This window comes from Triticum dicoccoides, chromosome 6B (genome assembly GCF_002162155.2).
Source record: "Triticum dicoccoides isolate Atlit2015 ecotype Zavitan chromosome 6B, WEW_v2.0, whole genome shotgun sequence".
Taxonomy (NCBI): Eukaryota; Viridiplantae; Streptophyta; class Magnoliopsida; order Poales; family Poaceae; genus Triticum; species Triticum dicoccoides.
The window spans coordinates 685,594,200-685,612,012 of record NC_041391.1 but is presented as its reverse complement, the minus strand read 5'-3'; the positions used below and the strand labels follow the sequence as shown (position 1 = coordinate 685,612,012).

The following is a 17,813-nucleotide window of genomic DNA, read 5'->3' as shown; positions in this document are numbered from 1 at the left end:
AGTTTTAGACAATTTTAATAGGATTGACGAGTAATTATCAATGAGATTAGACCAATATACGTACTCGGCCCCCCCTATACTCGAATCCTGGCTCCGCCACTGCACCCAGACCTCCCAAGTGCTTGGGCCTGCACACCCTAGCCCATTTGACGACACATTTGCCTCCATTCACCCCCTCGGTTCCGGCCCAAAAGAATTGAGTAGTGCGACACACAACCATGGCAAAACTGATAAAAAACAAAAAGTAATGATCAATGTATTCCAGCGGACACTGACAGTGTGGGCCCACCCTACTCGGCCATCGTCCCCTTCCCCTCCCATCCCAACTGCAGCTCACACGACACGAGACGCGGACCAACGCCCAGCACACGCCCCCCGCCCCGCGCCGAAGCAGCAGCGGCTTCCAGAAAAAAAAACGCCGAGCCCGGCTTAATGGCGCTCGCGCTCTCCACGCTCCCCTTCGCCCCCTCCACCCCGCCGCCCGCCTCGTTCCGCCCCCGCGGGGCCCACTTCGCTCCCTCCCCCGCCGGCAGGAGCGGCGGCCTCGGCGTCGGGCTCCCCCTCGCGTGCGCGGCGCCGCGGAAGAACCGCGGGCGGAGGCGGCGCGGCGGGGGCCTGGTGGTGTTCGCGGCGGCCGACTACTACGCGACGCTCGGCGTGCAGCGCTCCGCGACCATCAAGGACATCAAGGCCGCATACCGGAAGCTCGCGCGCCAGGTGTTCGACGCTTTGTCCCCCTCCCCACTTAAGCCACATCCCTACTCGTTTTATGGGGTTCTATCCATTTAAAAGTAGTGCCCATCAGCCTGTCATACTGTCTATTTAAAAGTAGTTCCTTGAATCACACATGATGCATTGCTTTGTTTGGATAAAGTGTGGATAGACGCACCCCCTAGCGAACTGTATATAACCCTGGCAGTGTTATCCTGCTACTTGCTGCAATAGACCAACTTCTCACCCCCTCCTGTAAAATTGTGACCCATATTAGTGCTGGTGAATATTGGATGATATGGTGAGATAGTGTTTGAGTCTCATTTTTGTTATACCATCATATCAGTAGCCTCTAGAACTTTGTAGCCGCAACTCACAATGTAACTCAGTCCAATCTCTTTGCTGGCTCAATTCGATTTGCATGTGCAAGGTCTTTGCGTTTCGGAGCGTTGAATGTTTCGCAATAATCACTCCCTACTTTCTATTTTTGTGCATTTTTTCCATTAAAAACTACTGAGTTTTGACAATTTGTTTCTCTTCTTACTTTGTCTTTACCTTGTAGTATCATCCTGATGTTAATAAGGAACCTGGAGCAACCGACAAGTTCAAAGAGATAAGCTCAGCCTATGAGGTATGCACTATTTTGGCTCCATGTGTTTCTATGCTGGTCTGACTCCTGACTATTCTGAGGATATGTTAAGTATGGGCCATTGTGAAAATGTACCTAAAACATCCCTTCCTAACAGGCCCTCAATGTCTTGATTCATAAATAGCTTTCTTTGTTAAGAGTTCAATTGTGAATTATCACCTTACCAAGTGGCAAATGATGGCTTTTAGCATTTACTCTGCAACCCAGAAATCAAATGTATTTACGAACAGAGGCACTCACAGAGCAATTTGCACAAAACCTAAAGCAATATTCTAAGTAATGGAGTAGTGGGTGGTTGCAAATCAACCCCTTCATCTCAATGTTCAAAAAAGCGGTAAGCTAAGCGGAGGGGAAGGCCACAGCTTAGAGCAATGGCCGCTTAAGCACAGCTTAACTGGGATTGAGCGTTTTTTTTTAAATTGGCCAGAATTTGGTTGTTTTTGAATAATATGCACAAGAAAATAGGAAACATAGCACTTATAGATAACTGAAAGTCTGAAATTGATAAGGTTTAGTGGTTCACACAGCAAGCATAAATGCATAAGTAGCATATAAGATAAATGGCAGCAGCTCAATCTTTGAGCTTTTTCTTCTTGGATAATCTTTTCTCTCTCTTCTGCTGCCGCCGCTGCTGCACTAGCATCATCATCATCTCCTCCTCCTGACTCCATACTAATACAGTAATACTAGACCACTAAACTGCTGCTGCCTGCTGTTGGAATTAACCAAGGACCAATGAATGAAACTATGGAACAGACAACCGATGAACTGAACAAGAAAGCAAACTGCCGGCGTTCAGATCCACTAGGGATGGACGTCCAGGAGGAGGAGGAGCTGCCGGCATTCAGATCCAGTAGGGGTGGACGTCCAGGAGGAGGAGGAGCTGCCGGCATTCAGATCCTGTAGGGGTGGACCTCCAGGAGGAGGAAGAGGAGCTGCTGTCACTGGATGCAGAGCAGGAGCCGCCGCCACTGCAGCTTCATCTCTCCCCTCTCTAACTAAGTAACCCTAGCCGAACAGGCCAGTTTAGGCCAGGCCTTTATATCCCCCTTTCCCTCCCACATGTGGCCCAGGCTTCACTTTTTTCATCTCTTAAGCGCGCCTAGCACTCGCTTAACCAACGCTTAGCGCTAAAGCGGCCGCTAAATCACACTTTTTTCCGCTCAACGCTAAAAGTTGCGCCTAGGGCAGAAGCGAAGCGTTTAGCTGCCGCTTAGCGCTTAAGCGCCGCCTAAAAACGCTTTCTTGAACACTGCTTCATCTCAACTTGCACTTTCCACTTTTAGGATAGAGAACATAAAAGCACACATATTCCAAATATTTTGAACTATATGTTTTCGATAATAGTTTGCCATTATCAGCAAAGTCATTTTATCTACCTTAGAAACATGTTGAGTTTTTATTGTTTACTCGGTCGTCTGTTGCCACTCTATACATACGCGGTCTCAAATAAAAGATAAAGATTGGTCAGGTAAATTAGTGGAGTAGCTTCTTGAGTTTACCCTTATTGATTCATGTTAAAATGAAAGTATTTCATCCAACTATGAGGTACGGTGTGAAAACTTTGACTTCTTTATGGAACTTTGTCAATGTCTACTTTGGAGATACTTGCCGCCCTGGTAAGATTATAGGATATTGACTGCCATAAGAAGATAGGATTCAAAGATCCTACAATGTGATGTTGAGAACCTTGGTTAGGAACATGAATTATATCCCTGAAGGCCTGAACTACCATAGTGAGTTGGGCGCTTAGGCAAGGTTAATTTGTCCAGATTAGGCTATATGACTTGGAAGCTAAAACAATTAACAAGTTGGCATACTTTGAACCAAGGTGTATGTGGGTATAGTTCTTTGGTTCACCTAGACTAGCAGTATTGGTTTATGTGGAAAATGTCTTATCTGTTATATTTCTTCTCAGTCTTAAGCTATGCCCCCCAGACTTACTAATATATATTGCTTCATGGCACTGAAACTACGGAATGTCTATGTCTCCACTCACACATTTAGTTTTGTGTGTATTGTACAAAGTACCGTGTGTGTGTGCGCGCGCGCTACAGTTCAACCTACTTAGGATTCAATTTCGATGGCATTGCCTATCTGATTAATGAGTTACTTTGTCTTGCTCCACTATTTACTAGATTTCATCAATGATTAATGCCGTTTTGATTCCCTTTTTGTCTTTTATTCCATGTTTTGGGGTACTGAATCTCATTATCATCAGGTTCTGTCAGATGATAAGAAGAGGGCGTTGTATGACCAATATGGTGAAGCCGGGGTTAAGAGTGCGGTTGGGGGCAATGCTGGAGCTTATACAGTACTGCTTTTCAACTCTTTGTTCTAGCATTTAGATTACAGTATCTTCAAATTTGATTATATTTCTGTTACTAGAGTTTCTTGGCTTGTAAGAATACTAGACATAAATAAGTACTGCATGCCTTTTCTGCTTAAACAAGGTTTAAATTCTTTCCCATTTCTCTGTGCAGTCGAATCCATTTGATCTGTTTGAGACATTCTTTGGAGCAAGCATGGGTGGTGGTGGTGGCTTTTCTGGTATGGACCAGAGTGCATTTAGGACACGCAGAAGGAGCACTGCTGCTCAGGGTGAAGACATAAGGTTTGTTGTAAGAAGGGTTGAAATGAAATAATGTTCAGACCCCAGCTGTTTATCTAGTTAAAAGGACTCGCTAGATCTATTAAGACAATATAAGTTAATGAACAATAATTATCATGTTTACTAATCTGCATGAATTTGGTCACAACTGCATACTTTTTAGGTCTGGCATTATTTGCATCAAAGTAATACTTAAGCACTTATGCTGTGATACTGCATGGAATAAGCGGTTGCCTGTAGACCAATGTATATTATCACTATTATGAAATTATAGTATCTTTGTTGTCTTATGTTTGTTACGCAACAAATATTGTGGTTGGTGATGCTGGCACATTGCTTGTGGCCGGGGATAGTTTGTGGAAAGAAACCAATATTACTGTTCCACCAGATTCTTCTACAAAGTTGTTATGTAGCTGCAACTTATGACATTTCGTATATATAAAGAATGAATCTAGTGTGAATTCTAGACTTACACAGATTTATTCCACCAGATATGATGTGATTCTAGGGTTCTCAGAGGCAATATTTGGAACAGAAAAAGATATCATATTATCCCATTTGGAGACTTGTGATGCTTGTAGCGGTTCTGGTTCAAAGGTTGGCTCAAAGGCAAAAATATGCTCCACATGTGGTGGGCGAGGGCAAGTAATGCGAACCGAGCAGACACCATTTGGTCTCTTCTCCCAGGTAACCATGGAGCATAAATGTTAAAACCCTTTGTATCATCATTCCAGATCTTAACCATGAGTGCATACTGGCAACTGTGTGACAGCTTCATATAACAATAAATAGCTTTGGCCCTATATTTCATTGCAAGGTAGTGTTACAACAAAACAAAATTTAGACAAAGCAAAGTGAGGTCAAAAGCAAAGAGTTGAGAATGAGATATCATGAAACTAAAGAAAATATACTTGCACTATGCACTGGGGTACAAACAAGTTCTCTTTTGTTTTAAGTGAATAAAAAGGCTGGAAAATTACAGAAATGGAACCTCACTATTTAGAGTAGGAAACAAGTAAAGGTGAGCAAGAACAGGGGGCTAAAGCATATTTACTTCGGAATGCACCTATGAGCTTAGCATCGACGCAAGTTGTGTTCACGCCTGAATTGTTTTGGGTAGAGTTCCTTTTTATTTCAAAAATGAATAATTCTTTTTCGAGAGCGCCTCTAAACAAATTTCAATGGGTTGAAACAGCCAGAAGATGTCAATTTGCACTAATTTAGCATCATGTGGAACATGACAGATCTCATGTTTGTCCATTTATCTTGTCATCCTTGTTTGATGCTAGTTGGTGCTGAGTTATACTGATTCTATCTCCGAGTCTAGTTCAATTTGATTATTTACTGCAATTTGCGATTATTACATAAGAGCTTTTCTTTTCTCTTATTTTGTAGGTTTCTATTTGCCCCACTTGTGTAGGAGAGGGTGAGGTCATTTCAGAGTATTGCAGGAAATGCTCTGGAGAGGGGCGTGTTCGTGTCAGAAAAGAGATCAAAGTAAAAATCCCTCCAGGAGTTAGTAAAGGTAGCACTCTTCGTGTACGTGGTGAAGGTGATGCAGGACCAAAAGGGTAAGCAAAGCAAGATCAAACATAAAGTTTGTACTTCGTCCCTCAAACATTTTGGAACAATCGCAAGTGATCATTGCGGTCTTGGAAATTATGTGGATCTTTTCTATAGTATTGCTGATCGCTATGCTTAAGCTTACTTGTAGCCTATGTTGCATATGGTTGGAATTAACTATCGTTAAAACACGGTAATTGGGCCATGGAGTATCGCCGATGGCATTCACATAAGATGCACACGTCATTCTTGAATTGCTTTGTTGTCTTTCTGCTAGGCAAGTGGAAGTTTGTGGCCACCAGCCAGCAGCATATATATATTTTTAGATCTCGGACTGTGCATGTGTGTTCTGCAGACACTATTTCAATATTATTTTGTATTTGTAGTGGGGTATTGCAAGAATTTATGATTTATAACACCTGCAGTTAACAATTTTCAGGAAATGTTCAGATTTATTTGTTTGTTATGTGCCTTGCTTTAGCTTTCATGCAATTGTTGTAGTTCCCCATTTTCTGTTTTGTAAGTTTTTATATCTTCATTGCATGGATATCAAAATAAATCCGTGCTGAAACCCTTTTTTCTGGTGGGAAACAGAGGGCCTCCTGGAGATCTTTTTGTTTGCCTTGATGTAGAGGAGCCATCCGATATTAAAAGGGATGGTATCAACTTGTATTCAACTGTGTCGATAAGCTACATTGAAGCTATTTTGGGTACAGTTGAAAAGGTAAATCTTTCTCTTCAGGAGTTTCCTTCTCTTCATGATAATCAATTTGCTATTTTCTTTCAGAAATATTTCATTGCCTTTCTTCAGTAAGCACATATTCGGTTGAATGTATGAAGTTCTCACTTTACCTTTTAACTGGTGATTAGAACCAAACCCAGCAAGCAAAAAAAAAAGAAAAAGAAAGAGATCTAGACCTTGCTAAAGTAAAATAGCTTTATTGCAGTTTTGATGTAACCACCAAATTTCAAGTGGAGGTGTATGTGTTGATCACAACCCAAGTACGTGGGAGTTCACCCACGTTGCTGTTGCATGTATTTGGCGTATTTCCCTTGGAAACCAAAAGAATTGGTTGACAGCCACCTGACTCACAGTAATCATCAAACAGAAGAACTGATAGTGTTTTAATATCAATGCTAAGCTTAACTATGCCTTGGACTGTTCAGCTCTTATTTTAATGCTAATCTTTCCTGTTTTTTCTGTTAAGATAATTAACTCAATCAGTCAAACTTTAAATCATTGTAAATGAAATGAAATGAAAGCAAGGTTTTTCACTCTATTAGTGTGTCATTAACTCATTATACCGACCTAAGCTAAATCCAAAACCAGAGGAGGTGATACTTTGACCTCGACTTGGCTACACATTTTCTTGAGCGAATCTGATGCCACATTTTTTTTGAGAGAATTTGATGCCACGTTTGCCTGGTAGCAAGTCTGTACTGTCCAGGGTTTTGGTTTGTTGCCCAAGCTGGCTTGAGCCAGGGCCAATGCTAGAGCTGCTGTTATGCGAGGCCTAGTCAAATCTGTTTTCCTTGAACTGATTTACGGAAACACTAACGCCCACACGTGTGGGCGTTTGCATCTCGCCCACACGCGTGGATCCGCGTCCGTTTGTGGGTGCACGAATCTTGGCATGTTTGTGGTGCCACGTAGGACCGGGCTGGTGTGTGGGCATTCACTCGGTCGCCCACACGTCCGTTTCACCACACGGAGGGGCCGGTGTGTGGGCGTTTAGCAGTTCGCCCACACGCCAGTTTTCACTCACGCACAAGGGCTGGTGTGTGGGCATTTGCCATCTCGCCCACACGCCCGTCTCCTCTCCCACACCCAAGCTGCCAGTTGCCATGTGTTTTGCAGTGTACATGACAACTGCCCTAATGTGCTTGTAAGCAGATGGCAACTCTCTTTTTTTTACCCGAACATGTCAGTTGCCATGTGTTCTGCAGGGTACACGGCAACTGCCCTAGTGTGCTTGTAAGCAGATGGCAACTCTCTCTTTACCCGAACATGTTGTTTTGTCATGTCTTTTTGTAGCGCTACACGGCAACTGCCTAGTGTTAGTAGGTGGCAAATCCTAAGGTTTTCAAATCATGGCAAATGTTGTAAACCAGACCATACATGGCAACTGCTTAGTGTTAGTAGGTGGCAACCTCTAAAGTTTTCAAATCATGGCAACTATAGTAACCAAACCATACATGGCAACAGCTGCAGTTGTCCAAAATGGCATCTCGCACTTGACCGGAGATGGCAACTGCAGTTGAGCAACCATGGCAACTGTAGTTGTCCGACATGGCAACTGTAGTTCAGCGACATGGCAACTGCAGTTAAACGGACATTGAAGAGGGTCCGGACCATGGCAACTGCAGGGACGCGTGCTGACTGTCACGCGGGGTGTGCGGGACCGTGAGGTAGGTGGCTGAGAGAGGTCGTGTGGCAGTTATCCATTTTGCCCACACGTAGGCGTGTAAGAGGGACCGCAAAGAAAAAAAGAGGCGTGTGGCGCTAGTTGTTTTGCCCACACGTAGGCGTGTGGGCTGGTCCTCTTAGACACCACACAAAACGTGTGGCCAGACGCTTTAACGCCCACACGTGTGGCAGTTATCGTCGTCCCTGATTTAAGTCTTTGTGCCTTCCTTAAACCATGTATGGTTCAGAGCAAAGTGACATGTTGGTGGATGTTTGTTTCAAGTATGATGGCAATATTGTAATGGTTCTTTCATGTATACTGCCTGCTGTCTGAATTATGCTGTTGATATCATTAAAAAACAAATAAAGTATGGTGTTGTGTAGTCATTCATTTTGAAATTTTGTTGCAAGCAGGTCAGAACTGTTGAGGGAAGTAGTGAACTTCGAATACCTCCAGGCACCCAACCTGGTGATGTATTGGTCCTAGCGAAGCAAGGTGTTCCATCGTTGAATAGGCCATCTATACGCGGTGATCATCTATTCACTGTTAAGGTCTCTATACCCAAACGTATAAGGTGAAAATACACTTCCCCTCTTGAGTCTTTTTATTAAGTAGTACTCTAGAGCTACATAAGCACTCGATCCTTATTTCTCTAAATTACTGCTATACAGTGGGCGAGAAAAGGAGTTACTTGAGGAACTTGCGTCGTTGAAAAATGGTGGTTTTGCCCGTGCACCTGTGAAGCCAAAACGTAAGCATGCAAGATATATGCATAGACCTGATCCTTTCTTTGTCTCTCCCTCTCGCCAGCGAGAAGTTCATTTCCATTTTGGATGTTACCAGCGGAACATTGCTGTATCCTATCGTTGCTGCTTGATAAGGGAACAAGGAACTTTTGCAGGAGAAACTAAACTCACATGTCTGTGTTGCAGCTGTACATAAAGAGAATGGAAGCCGTGCTGCTCCAGAAGTATCAGATCAACCTGATGATGGGGAGGGTGACTGGTTGAAGAAACTTTCTGATTTTGCTGGGTAAAAATGCTGAACTTGATTTCGTTATACTGCAATTGCTGATGGGTGTTTGGTTCTGTTTGCATGTCATCAATGCCAGAGGGGCCTTATATCCTTCAGTATATATGTTGTTACATGTCTGAAAAGATTTGTCGATGTAGAAATTCATGTTCAGTTCCTTTTTATTGCCGAACCTATTAATGATTATACTGATTTTTTATTCACTTGGTACTGCAATCAATTGCATTCCCGTTATCTCGTGTATTATGTCGTCATGTTGACCAAGTTGTTTGCTGAATTCTTTCAGATCCATTGTCAACGGGGCATCCAAGTGGCTGAAGGACAACCTGTAGCCTGTAAATATTTATTGCACGACGCATTCTCTTCAACACCAGTCATGGTGTTATCCAATCTGCAATTCTTCAAATCATCAGGATTCGACGAGCTGTTGCATGCATGTGTTCTGTTGAAGAGGCTCATCTTTTACGGCCTGTGGGCTGTGAAGTGGCAACGCAGAGGTTTAGTGTCAACTAATTTTATTGACGCCGTTTTTTATTTTTTGAGAGGGATACCCTTGTAAAGCATGAATTTTGCTGTAGTCGCACTCGTATTTCCTAGAGCATGTAACAGTCGTTGAGTCACGGTTGAAGATATCGTAATCGATGAAGCTACATCCTCTGTAAATACACACATACTCCCTCCGTCCGGAAATACTTGTCATCAAAATGAATAAAAAAAGATGTATCTATATGTATTTTAGTTGTAGATACATATCTTTTTATCCATTTTGATGACAAATATTCTCGGACGGAGGGCGTGCAAGTGAATATTCTTGTTGCTTCAGATTCAGAACAAGGCGTTTTTTGCAATAGAACACAAGATTTCCGGACAGAAATACAATTTTTGCATATTCTCTTATTGTTCGTCTTACAAGGCGTTTGAGTTGCAAAATGAAACTGAAAAAGGACACATGATGTCATCTGAACTTGGAAGGTTGTACAAGCCCTAGTCCTGTGTGGAAGTGGAGCTGAGCTTGAGCAAGATGAGGACGGCGGCCGCCATGGGCAGGGACACCATGAGCAGCGCCTCCACGATGTTGGGCCGCGTGATGTCGGGGAGCAGCACGCTGCCGTACTTCACGGCCGCCGCGCCGCCGACGGACCCGAGCCCCAGCGTCAGCAGGTAGCCGGAGTCATCCTGGCCGATGGAAGCAAAATGTAAGGCTAGATGGAGTAGGGGGTGGACAGAACAGAATGGCTGCTGAGGTTGAAGATACTGCTCATAACACGAGCGGCGCTGACCTGCGGGATTCGCCCCTTGCTGTCCGGCTCCGCCTCGGCGCCGTTGGTGTCGCGGGACACGCGAGCGCGACCGTCGGCGCGTCTCCTCGCCGAGCGCCGGCAGCTCAAGCGGAAGCCGCGCCCCGGCGGTGCTGCGCCGGGGCCAGAGACGGTGGCCCGGGATGGCGCGGCCACCGCGCACGCACCCGCGCCCTCCATGGACACGAGCAGGGCGCGACAGGAAAAGCAGAGACGAGACGGGCCTCCCGTGTAGCGCGGCGCCTACGTTCGTTATCCACAGCCGAGACACAGCTTCAGCTGGCAGTTTCTTTTTTCTTTTCTTTTCTTTTCCGTGAGATTGAGCATGCAGTTTTCGTACAGGTTCCCGGAAAACCAGGGGGGATTGATCTTCTGCCCCACGCTTGCTTGTTGGAACTTTGGGCGTGTTTGCTTCACCCTTTGTTGTCCAAAAAACTGGCTATTCTTCTTCACCCTTTGTTGGCAAAAAAATTGAGTATATTCGTGAAGAGGGTGTAGGGAGAGTTGGCAAGATTCCATAGGCAACCGACCAAGTGAAAGCGAAAATATCATAGGCTACCAAATTTTTTGATAGGATGAATATGGGCGCCAACCAAACATGCCACATGATCATTACCCCTCCTTTCAGTGGAATGGATATGTTGCTCCAGCCCTCTTGATTATTTGCCCCATGCCAGCTTCGCGTCAACAATCAAAGATCAAAACGCCACTCAGGTCCGCTTGGAGTCGGCGTATCCTTTTACATCTGTATTTATTCTACGGGTGTATTTCACCGGCTGTATGTAATAGCCCTGTTTGGATACTCTAACTCAGTTAGAGGTTAGAGTTAGATTCTAACTTTGAACTAACCTTAAACTAACTCTAACCAAAGAGTTGTTTGGATGGTAGGGTTAGATTGACAATAAATATTCTTTCTCAATCATTTGACTACTTTGGATCCTATTTGGATGGGAGGGGTAACTTCTTTTACTAATTTTTCTAGTGGGCCTAGGAGAACTAACCCAAATAAGCTCCTCTAGTGTGGGCTAGTTTTTTGGGTGGGTTAGATCCATGTTTGGATACTTTTGGGTTATTTGAGCCTCAACTAACTAAAACTAACACTAACTTAGGGATCCAAACAGGGCCAACGCAGAATGAAAACGACGGATGGAGGTGTGTATCTTTTACAGGTGTAAAGCGCTGGAAAACAACAATCCAATCAGGGCCTCAGTTGATCCATTCTCTTGTCCTCCCGCTGCCCGCCCCGCACAGTGAATGGCTGGCCATGTGCTTGGCCCCAGATCTTTTTTTTAAGCTTTTTTTTCAACACAGTACAGACGCAAGCGCCCATATACACGCATACACTCACCCCTATGAACGCACACACACACATCCTACCCCTATGAGCACATTCGAAAGACTGAGCCGGCATATCATCTTGAAATTTACGAAGTCACCGTAGGCACATTGTCGTCGACGGGAACGTCTTCTCCCACTGAATGCGCATCGCCGGAAATCCTGAAATAAATCTAGGAATAAATTGAGCACCAGGATTTGAACCCTGATGGGCTGGAGATACCACAGTCCCTCTAACCATCCAATCACAGGTTGATTCTCCACGGCTAGTCTTTACATCATGCAACACGTTTACAAACGGAGGACCATTTACATCGCTTGAGAAAGATCTTCATCATGCAGCACGTTTGGACCAACTTGTTGTATCGGAGAGCCATTACATCCATGAAACTCCACATCACTGTTGCGTATATGTTCGCCATGAGGCCAACAAGTGTAGTGCCATAGTTTTTGTAGAGAAGCGGGCATACGATGTAAACCTTGCTCTTTTCAATCCCTAGCTTGTCTGCCATGTAATCTTCAGAATGCATGGCAGCGAATAATAAACATGCATTAACTTGAAGAAATTCAAACACATAAACGTGGGGGTAGTAGGACACCATATATACCTTCTATGTTCTTTCCAACCAGAGGAAATATCCAAAGTTGAATGGGTAGAGAGTGCAGTCGAGGTCTACATTGTTTTCGCGCACGGCAACCAAACATGATCAAAAGTTGAAAACCTTGGCACTCGTAATAAATAGAAACAAAAACAAGGACTAGAGATTAGCAGATACTCTCTCCGTTTCTTTATATAAGGTGTATTTGTTTGTTGATAAAATTCCACAATGTAAGGTGCATTTCTTCTAATTGCTCATAATCCCATTTTTAGCCCTCCAGAAAAAGGCAAGTATCTCTCTCCCGATTGCATGTATCTCTCTTTCTAGATAAAGAAGAAAAATATCTCTCCCCTAATTGCATGCATCTCTTTCTTTCCTAGTCTAAATGATTTACTCGCCATTTATCAACAACTAGGACAATGCCCGTGCGTTGCTACGGGCAGAAGGCGGAAAATGCCTCAAGTACATTATAGCAAGCAATAAAATTTCTCCTCCCTCATCCCACCTTTTTAACGACCACTGTGATTCCCAAGCAAAGCAGGATTAAATTCCCAATGTCATATTTAAGTACCTAATGAAGAGAAGCTAATGATATGCTGCAACAAGGCCTAAATTTTCTCATGGTTCCACATAAATTATGTTGCAACATGACCTCAATATTCTCCTTGCAAAAAGATAAAGCGGCATATCTCTTATCGTCCCTCCTCCCTATTCACAACTATTCACTTCATTCGTCCTTACTCTAGTATTATTGTCGCTTTGAAACATCTTCATATCGCTTTACCATCGTTTGAGACCTTTTTAACTTCAGCAAATCGATGAAATGGTCCTCACTGTACCATGAGAGATGTCGGCATGTCGTATGCTTTAAAAACGAAATGGTCCTCACTTACCCAAAGAGATGATCGTATATTGATTTCTTATCTATGAATAATGAAGATGCATGCAGTGCAATGTCAATGTTTGTCTCTCCATCTTTGATCGCAACAAATACAATTTTTTGTTGCTGAATGCCCGTGCAACTGTGACATACTTGGGAAATTTTCATGATCCTATCGTTCTCTCGTGGGAGGCTCTATAATGGGGAGATGTCCAATGGATCTGTTATGATGCCTCCCCTTCCTAGCTTTTTTTTATGCCACGGAATTGATGAAAATATATATATGCACATACCGATAAGTTTTCTATTGTAATTTAAGTATCTATGTGGTGTGATCCCTCTAGCTTAATTTATCCTCGATAGTTAGCATCTCTTCATCCGCACAACTGAACGTGTTCAACTGCGACACTCACACGTAATGTCTACATCAGACGACACAAGCAAGTTGGGCGTGGTGTCGTCTCCCATCCACCCATTGGACCACATTTACTCTTGTAATTGGTTTGTGGTCGTAAGAGGGAGAACCTACTCCAAACCGAACATGCGACAAAAAATCGATCATACAAAATTTTGTCACACCTCTACTGCAACATACGTCTACATTGAGCAACCACCCGCAACCTACGTCACTAATCTTACTATCTCCACTTCTCAGTCTCTCCCCCGCATATCGGACGACGCTTGGACCTTAGCATCAATCTCAATCACTACACTAATACTTCCTCTGTTCCAAATTATAAGATGTTTTGGCAGACTAAAAATTTTTAGCCTACCAAAACATCTTATAATTCGGAATGGAGGCACTACTATATTTTGCATGTTTCTTGAACAATTAGTGTACTTGTAGCAGACGAACAGGTCAAAAAGGAAATCAGCATCAAGATGGTGGAACCTACATCACCTCTGAAATTTAACATGAACAATATTCTTGATCTCTATAAAAAAAATAAGAACCCTCCAGCCTGCCAAACACCTTATTCAACTAACTGTATTCGCCCACAGACACTTGCTCTCCTACAAACATATATATATATAGATTCACCAAATGACCACTGGGTGATGCCAAAAGGATGGGACAACAAGCACAGAATTTAAGTTGATCGGCAAAACCCACCGAAAAGCTGAACACCATAACCCAGACCAAGCTTCCAAGTTCAAAACTGCCTCGGAATCAATGGAGAAACGGGATTAAAAAAACAAATTCCTTGAAAAATATACTTCTTCTCTAATTAGTTCTCCTTCTCATACGTCTTTAGCTCCACTTCCATTCATGACAAGCTTATTGTCATCTATGGAGTTGCATAATGTCTCTTAAAACATGGTGTGAATAAACAATCAGAAGGCGAGAACAAGTATTAGCTGCAAATAATCTATAATTAGGTGCCACACAAATGTAACTTCAAAAGAAGATGCATTGTGGGAGACTCTACCATAAAAAAAGTACAAATTGTAGAAAAACATATATTCTGAATCATGCAGATGAAAGTTATAAAGGGGCATACAATTCGAATGCAAACCTGTATATAGTGCAACCTAATTTTCTATATAGCATACACGATGAAACCATCCCATAGAGTCACGCATCGCCTCACACGATCAGAGGCTCAAGCCCGAGCCCAAAGTAGAAAGGCATGCAGTTATATGCATCTCCAACCACTATGCATGTCTCAAAAAATCATTCCCTGGTGTTGTGCAAGCACAATTGGTCATAGTCAGGTGCATCCTGTTGGATACACTCTTCCAAAACCAAGCATAATAGTGATGATATTGCAACATCCACATCTGTATCAAAGAGCAACACTTTTAGTCCACATCTTACATACCCAAAACAGAAGAAACGATTATTCAGATTTTTTGAAGTCGTCATTATGACTTTATGAGTAGAATATGGTAGTTAAAAAGCCATTTCATGTAAAATTGTACTAAATCTGTACAATTCAATGCTCTGGAGTTTAGAGACTATTACTCTTACATACCGTTATATATAGGAACAGGTCAGTGAGTTGTAAAAATTAATGGACTACAAAAGTTACAAAGGGTAAAATTGTCAGCTACAGTACTACTCCACTTACAACATAATATACTATGCCTTCATTAAAAGATTTTCTATACTATACCCAATTATTAGTTTATTACCTCTACGAGTATCGCATGTTGCATGAAGCACGGGAAACTACATGGTAAGAATGACTCCAAAAATAGTGCAGCGTTGTTGTAAGTTTGAAAATCTTGGTGATGCAGCTGCAAGGAAGACTTCTGTAAAATGACTTGCACCAAAATAATCCATGTCACAAACTACGCTTGCCTGATAATAATTGTAAGTGGATTTAACAAAGAGCATTTCAAAATCTAAAAAACTATCAAAATAACATACAGATATTTATTTAGCAGCTCACATTGTGAAGCTGCTAATTTAACGGAATCAGTTCTCCATTCAATTGAATAATCTAGTCAAACTTATCCCAGCATTGTCTCCGGTACCTTAAAATGAAGCAACAATTGATTTGTCGAAATCTTCAGCAAGGGATTAAATCGCTCAAAAAGATTGCGACCTGCATATTGATTGTATGAATCTATAATGGAAGTACACAATTATATGTTTATATAAAATGGTCAATAAAAAATCTGAACTTCCTACCGAGCCTCCAAAGAGGAAGAAGAAGAAAATCAATGCTCTTATATAGCTGCTGTCAGCGATGTGCACCGTTTCCTGATACAGAAGGAGGACATTTTGCATGACATCCTTCAAGACATGAGCACATCTTCATATCACTTCATACTTGATTCTAGCATCCACAATCCCCATGCACACATCCTATATGTCAAATCTGAGACAACAAAACATAATGAGATTAGCCCAAAAAGTGGATCATATACCATGATGCTAGCAAAAAGCTTATTTACCTTTTGATCAATTCGGACTTGGGAGAGCCAAATGCTCGTTCATATAAGAGAACGTGACGTGTGAATCACAACATGACAGGAGCACAGAACACCGCAACTGCCGGCAAGCCAATGTTCTCTGCAGCAATCCCATCAAGGACCCTGCTTGCTCGCCGTGAAACCTGGTCATCTAGTCTCTGTAAGCATTTAACAAAAATCCCAGCCCAATTATCATTGGAAAGCATTCTCAACTACCTTGCTCAGGATGATCGTGGAGCCTCTCCTGGAGTAGTTTGACACCTATAGAATCATACAGAAGCCATCGATTGTTAGATCACATATGTGTTCTCATGGCCGTCGGCGAAGAGGTGCACCAGGAAGTGGAGCGCGTTGGCATTGAGCCCTAGCCCCCAGCCCGGCGAGGTCATGGCCCTTGAGTTGGCGTTCATGTGTTCGCGAGATCTCGTCATCGCGGCAGCCCCCCACCAGCTTTATTTCCATGAGGAGGTGCACGCTCTTCCCTCCCAAGGCGAGCGGTGTTCGCCCATTCCCGAGATCCAGAATATCAATCCTGCTGCCTGCCGCGTATTCCGCAGCCCCAGATCATGGCCAAGAAAAAAAAGAGCAAAATAATGTGCGAAAGAAGAAATATGTCACAGATACTGTGGAGGAGATCGTCCATGTTGAGGATGACTTGTGAGACGGCGGCCATGGGCACCGGCGCTACCTGACCGTCGCCGGTGTCCACCGATACCATTGGCAGGTGGAAGAGAGATCTAGGGGATTTCATTGCAGGACGCCACCACCTCCGATCCCTATGGACATGAAGCCGTCACCAGTCACCACCACCACAACGTAGGACGTGCCATCACCAAGTGTCGAACTGAGGCAGTTAACGGGAGGGGGGAAGGAAGAGCAAAGGTGTGGCAGAAGGAAATATAATCCGAGGGAGTTACGGGATGGAGTAGGGGAGAAGGGACCACATCTCAAGGAAGGAAACGAGAAATTAAGGGGACGAAATTAAGGAAGGAAATTGTGCGGCGTAATTGTTACGAGGATCGTTGAGGATTTTACTGGGCTGTATAGAGCCATGTACGTGCGCGCAGGAGACTCGTAATAATTAGAAGCAAAAGGCAAGGATCAATGCATTAGGAAAGTTAGGATTTATAATTGATTGTCATGAAACTGAATTTTATTGATTGGTATGTGCTATTGTTTCTTGCCCGTTTGTAACATGTCTAGTTAGGAAATTTTGAAAAGTTAGGAAAGTTTTAATTGTGAAGTTTTTTTCGCTGGTTAATTTTCTTAGGTTTTTTTTCGTTGGTTAATTTTTGTAGATTTTATTTTCTTCGCTTGTCTTGAGTGCGTGTGGGTGGGTGGGGGCCTCAGTACGAGGTTTTTTCGGTTCGTGGCGGCTCAGTGTGAGGTGGGGGGAGGTACAAAAAAAAACCATGGAAGGTGGGACGAAAAAAACCTGGAAGCGAGACTACCAATTGCTCCATTAGGAGTAGAGATTTGGCCAAGGGTAATTTTGTCCTAAACTATCTATAATTTGTTGCCTTGGTCACCGTGGCCAAAACAATACACCTTAGATAAAGGAACGGAGGGAGGCAGTAAATTTTTTTCCCCATGACACATACAGACGGACGACACACAACTGGGTGTGGTATGCAGATGGAGAGTGGGCGAACTATCGAGGATGAGGGCTATTGGAGAGGGAGAGAACGACTATCGGATGAGAAGAAGATCACACACACACACACACACACGCACACGCACACACACACACGCACACACACACACACACACACACACACACCATTACTGTAGTCTAGAAACACAAA

At 43.2% G+C, this 17,813-nt stretch overlaps 2 protein-coding genes across 2 annotated transcripts; one reads left to right on the top strand and one right to left on the bottom strand.

Annotated features, from left to right (window-relative positions):
* Window positions 1-417: 417 nt before the first annotated feature.
* LOC119323946 (chaperone protein DnaJ-like) lies at window positions 418-9,718 on the top strand. The gene is made up of 11 exons (XM_037597657.1): window positions 418-717; window positions 1,274-1,342; window positions 3,582-3,674; window positions 3,844-3,974; window positions 4,463-4,658; window positions 5,367-5,542; window positions 6,129-6,258; window positions 8,356-8,516; window positions 8,614-8,693; window positions 8,875-8,974; window positions 9,261-9,718. Exons 1-11 carry the CDS (start codon window positions 433-435, stop codon window positions 9,304-9,306), a joined length of 1,467 nt encoding a protein of 488 aa, XP_037453554.1. The 5' UTR covers window positions 418-432; the 3' UTR covers window positions 9,307-9,718.
* A 61-nt stretch (window positions 9,719-9,779) lies between these two features.
* On the bottom strand, window positions 9,780-10,534 carry LOC119323947. The gene is made up of 2 exons (XM_037597659.1): window positions 10,255-10,534; window positions 9,780-10,150 (listed from the first exon to the last, which is right to left on the bottom strand). The coding sequence occupies exons 1-2, from the start codon at window positions 10,450-10,452 to the stop codon at window positions 9,959-9,961; spliced, it is 390 nt and encodes a 129-aa protein (XP_037453556.1). The 5' UTR covers window positions 10,453-10,534; the 3' UTR covers window positions 9,780-9,958.
* Between the last annotated feature and the right edge of the window lie 7,279 nt (window positions 10,535-17,813).

What these genes read in the sequence shown, in the direction of transcription:
- LOC119323947 (XM_037597659.1), bottom strand. Translation starts at nt 10,452, where the DNA reads ATGGAGGGCGCGGGTGCGTGCGCGGTGGCCGCGCCATCCCGGGCCACC. An exon ending in GCAAGGGGCGAATCCCGCAG is followed by an intron (nt 10,151 to 10,254) that starts GTCAGCGCCGCT and finishes TCCATCGGCCAG; the next exon opens with GATGACTCCGGCTACCTGCT.
- LOC119323946 (XM_037597657.1), top strand. Translation starts at nt 433, where the DNA reads ATGGCGCTCGCGCTCTCCACGCTCCCCTTCGCCCCCTCCACCCCGCCG. An exon ending in GCAATGCTGGAGCTTATACA is followed by an intron (nt 3,675 to 3,843) that starts GTACTGCTTTTC and finishes TTCTCTGTGCAG; the next exon opens with TCGAATCCATTTGATCTGTT. An exon ending in TCTATACCCAAACGTATAAG is followed by an intron (nt 8,517 to 8,613) that starts GTGAAAATACAC and finishes ACTGCTATACAG; the next exon opens with TGGGCGAGAAAAGGAGTTAC.